The sequence below is a fragment of the Choloepus didactylus genome, chromosome 5, assembly GCF_015220235.1.
Source record: "Choloepus didactylus isolate mChoDid1 chromosome 5, mChoDid1.pri, whole genome shotgun sequence".
Lineage (NCBI taxonomy): Eukaryota > Metazoa > Chordata > Mammalia > Pilosa > Megalonychidae > Choloepus > Choloepus didactylus.
In genome coordinates, this window is record NC_051311.1 from 92222206 (window position 1) to 92235937 (window position 13732).

The 13732-nt window shown below is 36.7% G+C and overlaps 1 protein-coding gene across 1 annotated transcript in view; it reads left to right on the plus strand.

The window, feature by feature from the left end:
• Positions 1–13732, plus strand: part of FBXL13 (F-box and leucine rich repeat protein 13) — a 316890-nt gene that overhangs the window by 52957 nt on the left and 250201 nt on the right. The window contains exon 5 of the mRNA XM_037836473.1: positions 4112–4266. Coding sequence (XP_037692401.1) covers positions 4112–4266 — 155 coding nt within the window. The remainder of the gene's footprint in view (positions 1–4111; positions 4267–13732) is intronic.

Below are 13732 nucleotides of genomic sequence, written 5' to 3' on the forward strand. Positions count from 1 at the left end.
GTTTAACTACCCACAGTGTGTATCCCTCAACTGCTGTACAGCTTAGTTTTACCTGTTTTGACCTCATTTTATAAAAGAAATTGTACTGTATTTATTCTTTTGTCTTGCTTCCTTTTGCTCAAGATTATGTTTGTAGGAACCATATATATTGTTGAATGTAAAATGATTTCACACTATAATACTCTATTATAGTAATATACTACTGATAATTCCTCTGTTCTACTGTTGATGTATATTTGGGTTGTTTCCAATTTTTTTTGTTGTTGTTATTACAGACAGTGTGGCTACGAACATTGATTGCATCAGCTTCTTTAGTATAGATTTATGATTGGAATTGTTGGGTTGTAGATATATGCATCTTCAATTTCACTAAACTATGATAACTTTTTCCCAAAGTGATTGTACTCCTGTTGCTCCACTGTCTTACCAGTAAGTAGTATTGCCAGACCTTCAAATTGTTGCCAGTTCAGTGGGAGTTTAATGTATCTCTTTGTGATTTTAATTTACGTTTTCCTGATAACTAATGGAGTTGAGTAGTTTTTATGTTTTATATGACTACTTGGACTTCACCTTTTGTGAAGAGCTTGTTGAAGCCTTTTGCCCAGTTTTATTTCTAATTGGGTTGTCCGTCTTTTTCTTATTAATTTGTAAGTGTTCTTTATATACTTGGAATACTAGTCCTTATCTTCTTTCATCTCTCAATAAAAGTTTTATGGTTTTCTTTCTGGATGTCTTACACATCTTTTACAAATAAAATATCTTTTCTCCCATTTTGACTTGTTTTTCCAAATCCTGTATTGTTTTTTGATGAGTAGAAGTTCTTGATTTTAATGATATCAAGTGTTTTTATATGCGATTTTGTTGTCTTGTTTATAAACTCCTTCCCAAAATGAAATTATGAAGATATTCTCCCATGTTTTTCTAAACTATTAAAAATTTAGATATTAAATCCACCTGGATTTTTTTTAACTTTTTATTTTGAAATATTTTCAGTCTTACAGGACAGTTACAAGATTAATACAAACCCTATACAGAGAACTCCAAGATACCTCTCTCCTTCCAGATACTCAGATCCGCCAATTTTAACATTCTATTACATTCACTGTATTATTCTACTTTTCCATCAATCTATCCATCCGTCTGTCTATTTATCAATCCATATTCTGAACACTTGAGTAAAGGTTGTATACATAATGCTCCTTGAACACTTAACACTGCCATGTACTTTTCCTAGGAACAAGGAACAAGGTACTTATGTATCTACCTTAAGTGCAGTTATCAATTCAAGAAATTTAACATTTATGTACCCACCTGGTTTGGTTTTAATGACATAGGGATCCAATTTCATCTTTTTCTCACATAGATACCCAAATATTACAGCACCTTTTATTGAAAAGTTAGTAATTCCACAACTAATATGTATGTCACCTCTGTTTTATCTCATGTCCACTGATATGTGCTCTGTTGCTGGACTCCCTGTTCTCTTCCATGGGCTTATGTTTTTGTCCTTCCATGACAGTGTCTTACATTCCATAGCATTAAAATAAATCTTGATATCTGGTAATGCAAATCCTCCTACCTTTTAAAAATGTTTCTTCAAGAATGCCTGGGCTATTCTTTGCCTTTTGTATTTCCATTCAAATTTTAGGATTGGCTCATCTATTTCATCTGTTTCCCTGTTGGGATTACATTAAATCTTTAGATAAATTTGACAGAGTTAGCATCTTTACAATTTTGATTTCTCCAATCTATGAGACTGGTATACTTCTTATTTATTTAGGTCTTCTTTAATGTGTCTTAAAATTTAATGGTTTCTTTGTAGAGCCCTTATGCACCTCTCCTTTGTTATATTTATTTCTGAAGATTTACCTCTTTAAAATATATCTCAGGTTCTAATTCTTTTTTGCTCGCATCTAGAAATGCAAACATTTTTTGTATAATTTTGTATGCAGCAACCTTGCCAAACTTTTTAATATTCTAATAATTTATGAGTAGTTTCTTTTTCTGGATTTTATACATACATAATGAAAACATGTGAGAGAAAGGACAGTTTCTTTTCTTTTCTGCAACTGTCATTTTTTTTCATGTCTTATTAAACTGACAAGGACCTTTAGTACAAATTTAATAGAAGTGAGGATAGAGGGCATCCTTGACCTATTCCAGATCTTAAAGCATTGAATGTGGAGCCATTAAACGTGATGTTTACTGTAAGGTTTTTTTGGTGGATTCCATTATCAGCTTAAAGAAATTTCTTTTTACTCCTAATTTGCTAAGAGTTTTTTTTTTTTAATCATTGTTGACTTGAATTTTTCAAGCCCCTTGTCAGTATCTCTTGAGATGATCATATAATTTTTTTCCTTTAATCTTTGAATGTGATGAATTATATCAACTGATTTCCTAATGTCAAACTAACCCTGCATTTTCACTTCCAGGCCATGATATATTATTCTTTTATGTATTATTGGATTTGGCCTACTATATTTTGTTATTATGTAACATATATGTTCATAAATGAGAGTGGCCTGTAATTTTCCTCTTTTATACTCTCAAGTTGAGTTTTGATATCAAGGTTATAGTAGCCTCAAATGTTTGGGGATGTTTTCTCTTTTTATGGAGGAGTGACATTGCTTCTCCAGATTATGACTCTTCTCATGTTGGATTAAAAGTTTGCTACTCTTATGAAGTTGGGTCAGCAAGAAACTGAGGGGAATGTCTTCAGTGTTTTTCTTCTAGCCTGTCTTTCACTGGAGCTGCAGAAAGCAGCTGATATCTGTGAGAAGAGCTCATGCATAGGAACCCCTGACTTTTCTTTGAGCCACTCATACCACAAGCATTGGTTTCTCCATTCTGGGGGATATTTACAGGGTTTGCCTGAATTTTCTGTTTTTCTTGTCACAACTCCATGTTGTCTCCCGAGAAAGGGGGTCTTATTCCCAGTTCTATCAGTACTAATCTGATAGAACTTGCTTGATGATTATGGTACATGGTTAGCGTAATTTCCTAATTTCATCATTTACAAAATCCTGTCTCTAATCCAACATTCCTGGGTTTGCTACTTTTGTTAATTTATTTTAAATTCATGAATGTGAAAATGCATTGTGAATAATTTTCACTGCCATGTTTTCTAGAATTTAGTATGTACATTTAAATTTAGGAATTCAAGACCTTTTAACATTCAACTAAATAATTTCACTAAGATGGAAAGGTCTGATTTCGGAGAGATCAGAAAGCTCACAAATCATACAACTAGCCTTTGGCTCTAGATTGTTTCATTTCTGGACCTGTTTTGAGACTGACTCAAAACTGAACATTTCATCTCTAAACTGTATGGGGATCAACTTTCCCTGAGCTGTGAAGAAAATCTATTTTCTTGATCTCAGCCTTCTTGGACCAAGGAAAAAAGTAGATATATTTGATCCAGTTTAGTTTTGGGCAACAGAAAATAAATCTTTGCTTTATGTTTCTCAAATTCTTAAGAAAAGGACATGCTTTGTCATTAAAAAAAATGGCAATTTCCATGGATCATTGAGTATTGACAATTTTTTGCAAATTTACACTAATCTGGATTATTTAAACTTAGAACTATGAATTTAATGTAAAATTACATGAAAATCTGCCCTATCATAGACTCCATTATATTTCTTATACCTGTACAAAGGTTTTTCTCTTCTATGTAACCATGTACCTTAAATTGATTGAATGTACACAGGTAATGCAATCCTAGACTCAGAGAGGTACAGGAAGACCTGTGGCCCGAATTTGGATTATTAAAATACTTTTATGAAGTTTCTCAAATAGCATACTGTATTTTCTTCCTAAAATAAATATTTTAAAGGCATATTCTAGAGAGAACACTAGGTTCATTCTTTTAGTAACATGACTTTCCTTTGCAATTTCTTTATCTTGTCCAGAGGGAAATTTAAGACTGTCATATAATCTCTGTTTTCCTCTTTAACCTCAGGAATTCCTCAGATAATACCCAATTTTTAAAAGTTTCTTTTTATGCTTTGGTTTTCAAGAGGATAAAGGAGGTATCATTTTTTTCTCTTAATGTATTTACCAATATACTGCCCTAACATCAAAATATTATATTTCTGTTTTTCACTTGTAGCACTTGGAGAGACATAGCAATACCTCATGCAAGTGAAGATGACAGCATAGTTGAAAAAATGGAAAAAGCAATAAAATATAAAAATTTCAAACTTCAAAGATTGGTATTTCATTATTGGCACTCACATGTGGAAAAACAACAACAACAGCGTAAAGGTAAAATCTTACATAGTAACAATTAGTTTTGGTATTCATTTATTCAAAGACCCAACAAACTAGCAGTTAAACATAGCTTGTATGTTTAGAGAAGTTAATTTTTTTTGTTTAGGGAATTGTTACAAAATGATGGTAGAGCCACTGATTTAAAATATTCAATGAAAACTATCTTAGCAGAAGTTAGTGCAGTAGAGAACAAGCATATTTAAAATCAAATGCTATGGGAGGAGCTAAGATGGCAGCATAGAGAGGAGTGGAAGCTAGTTAGTCCCCCTGGAACAACTAACAAACTTAACAGGAACGACTAGTAAATAACCGGAATAACTGCGGGGAGACAAACGTGACTGTCCACTCATCATACACCAACCTGAATTGGGAGGAACACCCGAGATTGCAGCATAAAATCTCTAAGTAAAAACTGCAGACCCGTGCCGAGAGCCGAGAGCCCCTCCCTCATGGAAGCCTTGTGGTGCTAGAGAGCACCACTGTCTGAACAAGTGAATATAGCTCAGCCCAGATCCAACTAGGGTTTTAATGTTAACCGCTCAAAACAGACTGCGAATCCCCAACAAGAAGACAGAGGCTTTTGGTGATGACTGACCTTGGAGAGTCAGGGGATGTATGTGTCTTGGGATGGAGAGCCCAAAGGATTGGGTACTATCTCTGCTGACGGGTGAATCTGGGGGCCTTCTGTCCATTTCTCTCTCTCTCAACCTGGGCAGCTCAGTGGAGAAAGCCTCAGCTGTTTTCAGCTTGCAGTGCTCTCCAGTAGAGAAAGCCTCAGCCATTTTAAACTCGCAGCATTCTGACCCAGACAAGGGTGGAGATAGCAGAGTCAGAGAAACAAAGAATCTATTTATACGCAAATAACCTCTCTTTAGGGGGCATATCTTCCCAAGAGGAAAGAGGTGAGGCCCAGCTCTCCTACCTGCCTTCCATTCAGAACCAGATCCCAGAGCCTGGAGGGGGAGAGCTGTGGGCCACACCTCCTTACACCATTCGGTGACAGGCTGACAGGTACACCTGCTGGGCAGAAAAGCAAGGGTGTATCAATCCTCTAAGACACACCGTCAGGGAAACCGGATAATGAATATTTCCTCCTTCTGGGACCCGAGCCTGTTCTCATCGGAGAAAACCTGATTGGGGTGGCCAAGGAGGTCAGATGCCTAGACAACAGAAAACTACAACCTACACTACGAAAAATGAAGTTATGGCCCAGTCAAAGGAACAAACTTAAACTTCAACTAAGATACAGGAATTTAAACAACTAAAGCTAAATCAAGAAGTTTAGAGAAGATATGACAAAAGAGATAAAGGCTATAAAGAAAATACTGGGCATATATAAGGCAGAAATCAAAAGTTCGAAAAAATAACTGGCAGAATCTATGGAAATGAAAGGCACAACACAAGAGATGAAAGACACAATGGAAACATACAACAGCAGATCTCAAGAGGCAGAAGAAAACATTCAGAAACTGGAGAACAAGGCACTTAAAAGCCTACACACAAAAGAACAGATAGAGAAAAGAATGGAAAAATATGAGGAACATCTCCAGGAATTTAAGGACAAAATGATATACAGGAATGTACATATCATTGGTGTCCCAGAAGGAAAAGAGAAGGGAAAAGGGGCAGAAGCAATAATAGAGGAAATAGTCAATGAAAATTTCCCATCTTTTGTGAAAGACATAAAATTACAGATCCAAGAAGCGCAGCTCACTCCAAACAGAAGAGATCTGAATAGGCCTACGCCAAGACACTTAATAATCAGATTATCAAACATCAAAGACAAAGAGAGAATCCTGAAAGCAGCAAGAGAAAAGTGATCCATCACATACAAAGGAAGCTTAATAAGACTATGTGTGGATTTATGAGCAGAAACCATGGAGGCAAGAAGGAAGTGGGGTGATATATTTAAGATACTGAAAGAGAAAAACTGCCAACCAAGAATCCTATATCCGGCAAAACTGCCCTTCAAATATGAGGGAGAGCTCAAAATATTCTCTGACAAACAGACAGTGAGAGAGTTTGTGAACAAGACACCCACCCTACAGGAAATACTAAAGGGAGCACTACAGAGTGATAAGAGGAGACAGGAGTGCGTGGTTTGGAAAACAATTTTGGGAGATGGTAGCACAGCAATGTAAGTACACTGAACAAAGATAACTATGAATACAGTTGAGAGAGGAAGGTGAGGAGCATGTGGAACACCAGAAGAAAAGAGGAAAGGTAAAACTGGGACTGTGTAACTCGGTGAAACCTAGAGTGTTCAACAATTGTGATAAAATGTACAAATATGTTTTTTCACGAGGGAGAGCAAATGAATGTCAACCTTGCAAGGTGTTAAAAATAGGGAGTTATTGGGGGAATAATACAGTCAATGTAAACTAGGGACTATAATTAACAGAATCATTGTATTACGCTTCCTTTAATGTAACAAAGGCAATATACCAAGGTAAATGCAGATAAGAGGGGGTCAGAAGGGAGGGGTGTGAGATTCTTGGCATTGGTGTTGTTGTCTGACTATCCTATTGATCTAAGGTTATCTTTCCTTTTGTTGCTTCCTAGCTGTCATGTTTTGTTTTTCCTCTGTTTTTTCTTTTTCTTTTGCATCTCTACCTTCTTTGATTCTTCCTCCTGCTTTGTGAAAGAAATGTAGATGTCCTTATATACATAGTGGTGAGGGTGGTGAACACATAAATATGTGACTACACAGGGAACCATTGATTGTTTACTTAGGATGGAATGTATGGTGTGTGAACAAAACCATCTTAAAAAAAATAATGGGTTAATGATGAAACCTTGAAGGCAATATACTGAGTAAAATAAGCCAGACACATAAGGACAAATATTGCAGGGTCTCACTGGTAGGAACTAATTATAATATGTAAACTCATAGACATGAAGTATGTTACCAAGATATAGAACGAGGCTAAAGAATGGGGAGTGGTAGCTTAGTATGAGCATAATGTTCAACCAGATAACCTTAAATGTTTGGTAATGAACAGAGGTGACGGTAGCACATTGTGAGAAAAACTGACAGTGCTGAATGGTGCATGAATGTGGTAGAAAGGGGAAGCTCAGAGTCATGTATGTCACCAGAAGGAAAGTTGGAGGTTAAAAGATGGGAATGTATAAAACAGTAAACCTTGTGGTGGGCAATGTCCGAGATTAACTGTAAAAATGTTAGAAATCTCTTTCATGAACCAGAACAAATGTATGACACTAAACTAGAAGTTAATAATAGAGGGGCATATAGGGTAAAAATATATACCTATTACAAACTATAAACTACAGTTAGTGGTATTTCAATGTTCTTTCATAAACAGTAACAGATGTACTATACCAGTACTATGAGTCAACAGTGGAGGGGGTTGGTTAGGGCTATGCGAGGATTTGAGCTTCCTTTTTCTTTTCTTTTCTTTTCTTTTCCTTTTTCTTTTCTTTTCTTTCTCTTCTTTGTCTTTATTTCTTGTCTGGAGTAATGAAAAGTTTCTGAAAATTGAACAAAAATTAATTTTGGTGATGGATGCACAGCTGTATGATGGTACCGGGGGTAATTGATTGTACACTGTGGATCTTTGGATAATTGTATGGTATGTGAACAATCACAATAAAAAAAAATCAAATGCTATATGTATGTGTGCATGTGTATATGTAAATAGAAATAGAACTCTATTATCAGTTGTTTTTTTTTTTTTTTTTTTTACATAATAGAGAGCTGGTATATTATAGATTGTTACCAAAATTGACTATTTTTGTAGAGAGCTCTTCATTCTTTATGGAAATTTTAGTTAAAGTATATGTGATGAAACAAAGAAAAATCATTTTCTGTTATGTGAAACCTTGATGGTTGTGTTGTGGTGTGCAGAAGTGAACAGTGGATGTGTGTGATCTTATGATAAAAGACAGAGAATTCCTAGCCTTTGTTTAGATTTTATCCAACTCACCAGAAACCAATTTATTTATGGCTATTACAATCCAGAAAATCATTTCCCCTTAATGGACTGCTATTGGTACTTCAGTCAGAGTAGACTCTCCAAAGGTTTTTATTATTAAAGCATTAATTTTATTTTTAATATATTTTTTATTAAAGAAGTTGTAGGTTTACAGAAAAAACATGCAAAAAATGCAGAGTTCCCTTATAGTCCCCCTATTTTTAACATCTTGAATTAATGCGGTACTTTTATTACAATTGATGAAAGAATATTATTATAATGTGCTATTAACTGTAGTCCATGGTTTATATTAGGGTCTTTGTGTTGTACACTCCTATGTTTTTCTTTTAATTTTTATTCTAGTAAGATTTATAGAACCTAAAATTTCCTTTTTTCACCACATTTACTTATATAATTCAGTGCTGTTAATTATATTCACAGTGTTGTTCTGCCACCACCAACAACCATTACCAAAACTTTCCATCATCCCAAATAGAAATTCTGTACAAATTAAGCATTAATTTCCTGTTCCTTATCCCCAACCTGGTCCCTGGTAAGCTGTATTCTTGTTTCTGATTCTATGAATTTGCTTTTTCTATTTTGTTAATATCAGTGAGATTATACAATATTTGTCTTTTCGTGTCTGGCTTATGTCAGTCAATATGATTTCTTCAGGGCTTATCCATGTTGTTGCATTTCTCAGAACTCCATTACTTTTTTATGACCAAATGATATTCCATTAAATGTATATACCACAGTTTGTGTATGTATTCATCAGTTGATGGACATTTGGATCTCTTCCATCTTAAAGGAATACTTAATATGCTGTTGGATTTGGTTTGTTAGTACTTTGTTGGAGAGTTTTGCATCATAAGGGCTATGGGTTTATTTCTTTTATTGTGGTATCTTTTTCTGTCTTTGATATTAGGGTGATGGCCTCATGGAATGAGTTTGGGAGTGTTACCTCCTCTTCAATTTTTGGGAGGGTTTGAGCAAAATTAGTGTTAATTCTTGGAATGTTTGGAAAATTCCCATGATGCCATCTGGTCCCAAGTTTTTCTTTGTCAGAAGACTTTTGATTAACTGATTCAATCTCTACTAGTTATTGGTTTGTTGAGATTTTCCATTCCTATTTAAGTCAATGTAAGTAGGTCATGTGTTTCTAGGAATGCCCATTTCCACCAGGTTATCTAATTTGTTGCCAAACGGTTGTTCATAGAATTTTCTTATAATCTTTTTTTTTTCTTTGGGGTTGGTAGAAATGTTCCTCCTTTCATTTCTGATTTTAGTTATTTGCATCCTCTCTCTTTTTTTGTCATCCAGCTGAAGTTTGGTCAATTTTATTGATCTTTTCAAAGAATTAACTTTCGATTTTGCTGATTTTCTCTGTTTTAAATTCTCTATTCATTTATCTCAGCTCTAAAATTTATTTCATCCCTTCTGCTTGCTTTGGGTTTAGTCTGCTCTTCTTTTTCTGGATTCTTCACTTGTGATGTTATGTCTCTGATTTGAGATCTTTCTTCCTTTTTAATGTAAGCATTTAGAGCTATAAATTTCTGCCTCAGCACTGCTTTTGCTGCATCCCATAAGTTCTGGTATGTTGTGTTTTAGTTTTCATTCACCTCAAGCTATTTACCAGTTTCCCTTGTGGCTTCTTTGAAAATTCCCATTGGTTGCTTAGGAAAACATTGTTTAATTTCAACATATTTGTGAATTTTCCATTTCTTCCTCTGTTCTTGATTTCTAGTTTAATTTCATTGTAATTGGAGAAGTTACATTGTATGATTTCAGTATTTTTAATTTATTGAGACTTGTTTTGTGACTTAACATATGGGCTATCCTGGAGAATGTTCCACATGCACTAGAGAAGAATATATAGTCTGGTGCTTTTGGGTAAAGTATTGTATATATGTCTAAGTCTAGTTGGTTTATATTACCATTCAAGCCTTCACCTTCTGTACTGATCTTCTTTCTAGGTGTTCTGTCCATTATTGAAAGTGGTGTATTAAAGTCTCCTACTGTTAATGTAAAGACTTCTATTTCTCCCTTCAAATTTGTCAATATTTTCTTCATATAGTTTGGGGTTCTGCCATTAGATGCGTATGTATTTATAATTGTTACGTCATCTTGTTGAATTGACTGCTTTATCAGGATAGACTGGCCTTCTTTGTCCTTCATAATAGGTTTTTTTTTTTTTTTTGGAGGAGAAAAGGAATTTATTCACAATCTTTCAAGAAGGGACACACAGCCAGACACATGGCAGGCACACCAAAAAAAGAACATGGCGATAGTTGTATCTACACCTAATATGCATGTCCCTCCTGTTTCTCCATTGGCTGTGTACTCCAGAGTTACAGCCTATCCGAGAGAGCTAACTAGCCTGTCTTTGAGATTCTGAATTGTACAGCCTATCCAAGAGAGCTCATCCAGTTTAAATTTCCCACTGAGAGTTCCCGCCTTTGATTATAGCTAGCACCAACTCTGGGCTTACGTCAGGGGCTCTCTCCTTCCCTTTAACCACAGAGCCCATTTGAGCCAGTCTTGTTTAGTTTCCATTTTCCCTACTCCATGATGCCTTTATGTGAAAGCTAAACTTAACCCTTTCTTACAGATTCCCTCCTCTGTCTTTTTAAACTCTTTTTGGTTTTCACATTCTAGTTTCTCAAATTTGCTAAGAGCTTTTTCACATTCCTAATTATAGGGATCTTTTTCCTTAAGGGGGGTATAGATTGTTCTGCTGATATTCTTGGTTAGGGCAGTTTTGATGAGTCTCTGAACTAACCCCTGGGCACACAGAATAATGTAACACCCAACCGCTTTGAACACTCCGGCTGAAATGATAAGGGAAGTTAAAACAGACATTGCAATTTCTTTCCATTTTCCAAACCAATTTTCCAACCACCCTGTGAGTGGGTTGTTAATGTCAGAACTTTTTTTTGGTAGTTCCTGTGATAAGGCTGTTAAGCCTCGTAAAGCCTTGATGATAGTTCCATCGGGTGCCATATTATTTGGGATGAATGCGCAACAACTTCCCCCAATCATAACACAGACACTTCCCTTTTCAGCTAACATCATGTCCAGGGTCATTCTGTTTTCCATGCCGTTTGGCTAGTGGCATATAACTGTTCTGCTATTCCCTTAATGGCATCCCTGTTATAGTTGATAAATCTTTGCTGATTATAATGGATATAATTGATCCAATCCACATTTTTCTTGATGGTGACCTACCAGAATAAGAATGATTCAAATCCTGCAGCTACTTGACTTCTAGCTTTAAACTCATTTGGAACTCCCTGGGGAACCCCTATACTATCTAAATAAATTCTTTCATCAAAGGAGCCAGGTATATTTCATACATTTCTCTTATCTCTTTTGCCTTGGGTTGGTATTTTTTCTTTACTTTCAAATGCCAGGGTGAATGGGATAGCCAATTGAACCAGAGCACAAGTTTCTCCCCACTTTTCAGGTAGTGTTGGCTGGAGAGTGCCCTTCCCACAGTACCACCAGAGGTCTGCATGGGGTATAGCTAAGCTGGAGAAGTTGCCAATACTATCCTTACTTACGTTCCACACTCGTGTACACAAGGCCATGGTTCCAAGATCTTGGAGCCCTTCTTCCCATCTGGAGAGATAGGCAGAGTGGTCCGGGACCAAGGCGAGAAGCTGGTATGGCCTTGACACTTCCCTTCTGGACTGGAGGGAAAAGGGAGGACAATGTACTACAACTTTCACCAGGAGTAGCATCTTGAAAGAGTGTATTATACACTTAAACTCCTTTTCATGTTTTCCCATACCCAAGGGGAAGGCCATGATTTGAACAGTGGGTCGGCCTGTTGCACAAGCGTAACAGTTGCTTTTGTTTAGACTCTGGATGGTATATTTGACCCATGCTATCCAGGTGTTTGTATTTCCATAACCTGTCTCTATTTCTATGGTCTGCTTTAAATTTCTAGTCTCAAGTACTCTAGTGACTTTGGGGTCATTTTGAACTGGAGAGTTGGACTCCAGCCAAGTTTCCCTTAATGGTTTTCCCTCCAGTATGGGTGAGACCCATCCCTTATACTGTGTTGTCCACCAAACAATGTTCCAAGAGTAACAGGGGTCAGGTGACTCATAAGTTATATTCCCAAATGTTCGCCCCCCAACAGTCTTGCTATCTGAACAGTTTGCCCACATGAATACTTATGTTCCTCTTTCAGTTGTCACTGATGTTCTAGATTTCCACAGTTAATTACTTGACAAACATCAAACTGTACAGTTTGGGACTCTAAACTTTGACTACGATTATAACCAATTTAGCAGAACCCGTTACACCTTGAATATGGAACATTATGATCAGTACAGGCAATTTCATGATTAAGCTATACACAGAGCACAATGCAAACACAGGATTCAATCCAGCCCCTCCTCCCTTCCTAGTATGCTCTTTCAACTGTTGTCTTTTTAGAGTGATCCTTAGGGGATCCGAGTGGGAGTCACTCTCCAGGAGTCAGGTTGAGTTGCTAGGTACTTATCGTTAGGCTCAGGCACTGGTCCCTTTACCCATGTGTAGTGAGTCCAGCCTCTTTCTGCTGTTCGGACTGCTGTCTCAATCATCAGCAAGACTTGATAGGGTCCCTCCCAGATTGGTTGAAGTTTGGAGTCTCTCCATGACTTGATTACGACCCAGCTGCTGCGTTGATGTTGATGGACAGCAAATTCAAGAGGCGGGGTCTGGGCCAGCAATCCACGGTGCCCTTTCCAAGCATGTGGGCCACTCTGCTCTCCCATCCTGAGACCTCTTGATTCCAGACCTCAACCTCCATGGCTCTTGGTCTATGCATAGAGTTACCTGGTTACTGTGAGGCACTTCTTTCCTTTCCCTTTTCTTGTCCACAATCAGCAGACCTAAGCATCTGATCGCAGGTCTCACCAGCAGTCAGAAGCAGGCCCCCAGCGATGGAGTCCGAGACCGCTCAAACAGTGGGGCGTGCCTTCCCTTCTTCCATCCCGGGGGTCCCCCTCAATACTTTGGATCCTGGACAATCCCCCAGGTAGTTAGAAACAAGCAGTATACCTTAAAAACTCTTACCCTGTTGTGGAGGAGAAAAGAATTTATTCACGATCTTGCAAGAACAGATGCACAGCCAGACACATGGTAGGCATGCCAAAAAAAAAAAAAAAAAAAAAACCACTTCATAATAGATTTTGACTTGACTTGAAGTGTATTTTATCTGATATTAGTATAGCTACCTCAGCTGTCTTTTGTTTGCTATTTGCATGATGCATTTTTTTCCCCATCCTTACATTTTCAACTTACTTGTGTGTTTGGATTTAAGGTGAGTCTCTTGTAAACAGCATTTATCTGGGCTTTGCTTTTTTTTTTTTTTAATCCATTCTGTCATGCTCTGCCTTTTGACTGAAGACTTTAATCCATTTACATTTAAAGTAACTACTGATAAATGCAGGACTTCCTTCTGCTATTTTGCTTATGGTCTTTGTGAGTTTAGTATAGACTTTTTGTCCTTCAATTCTTCCATTAATGCCTAC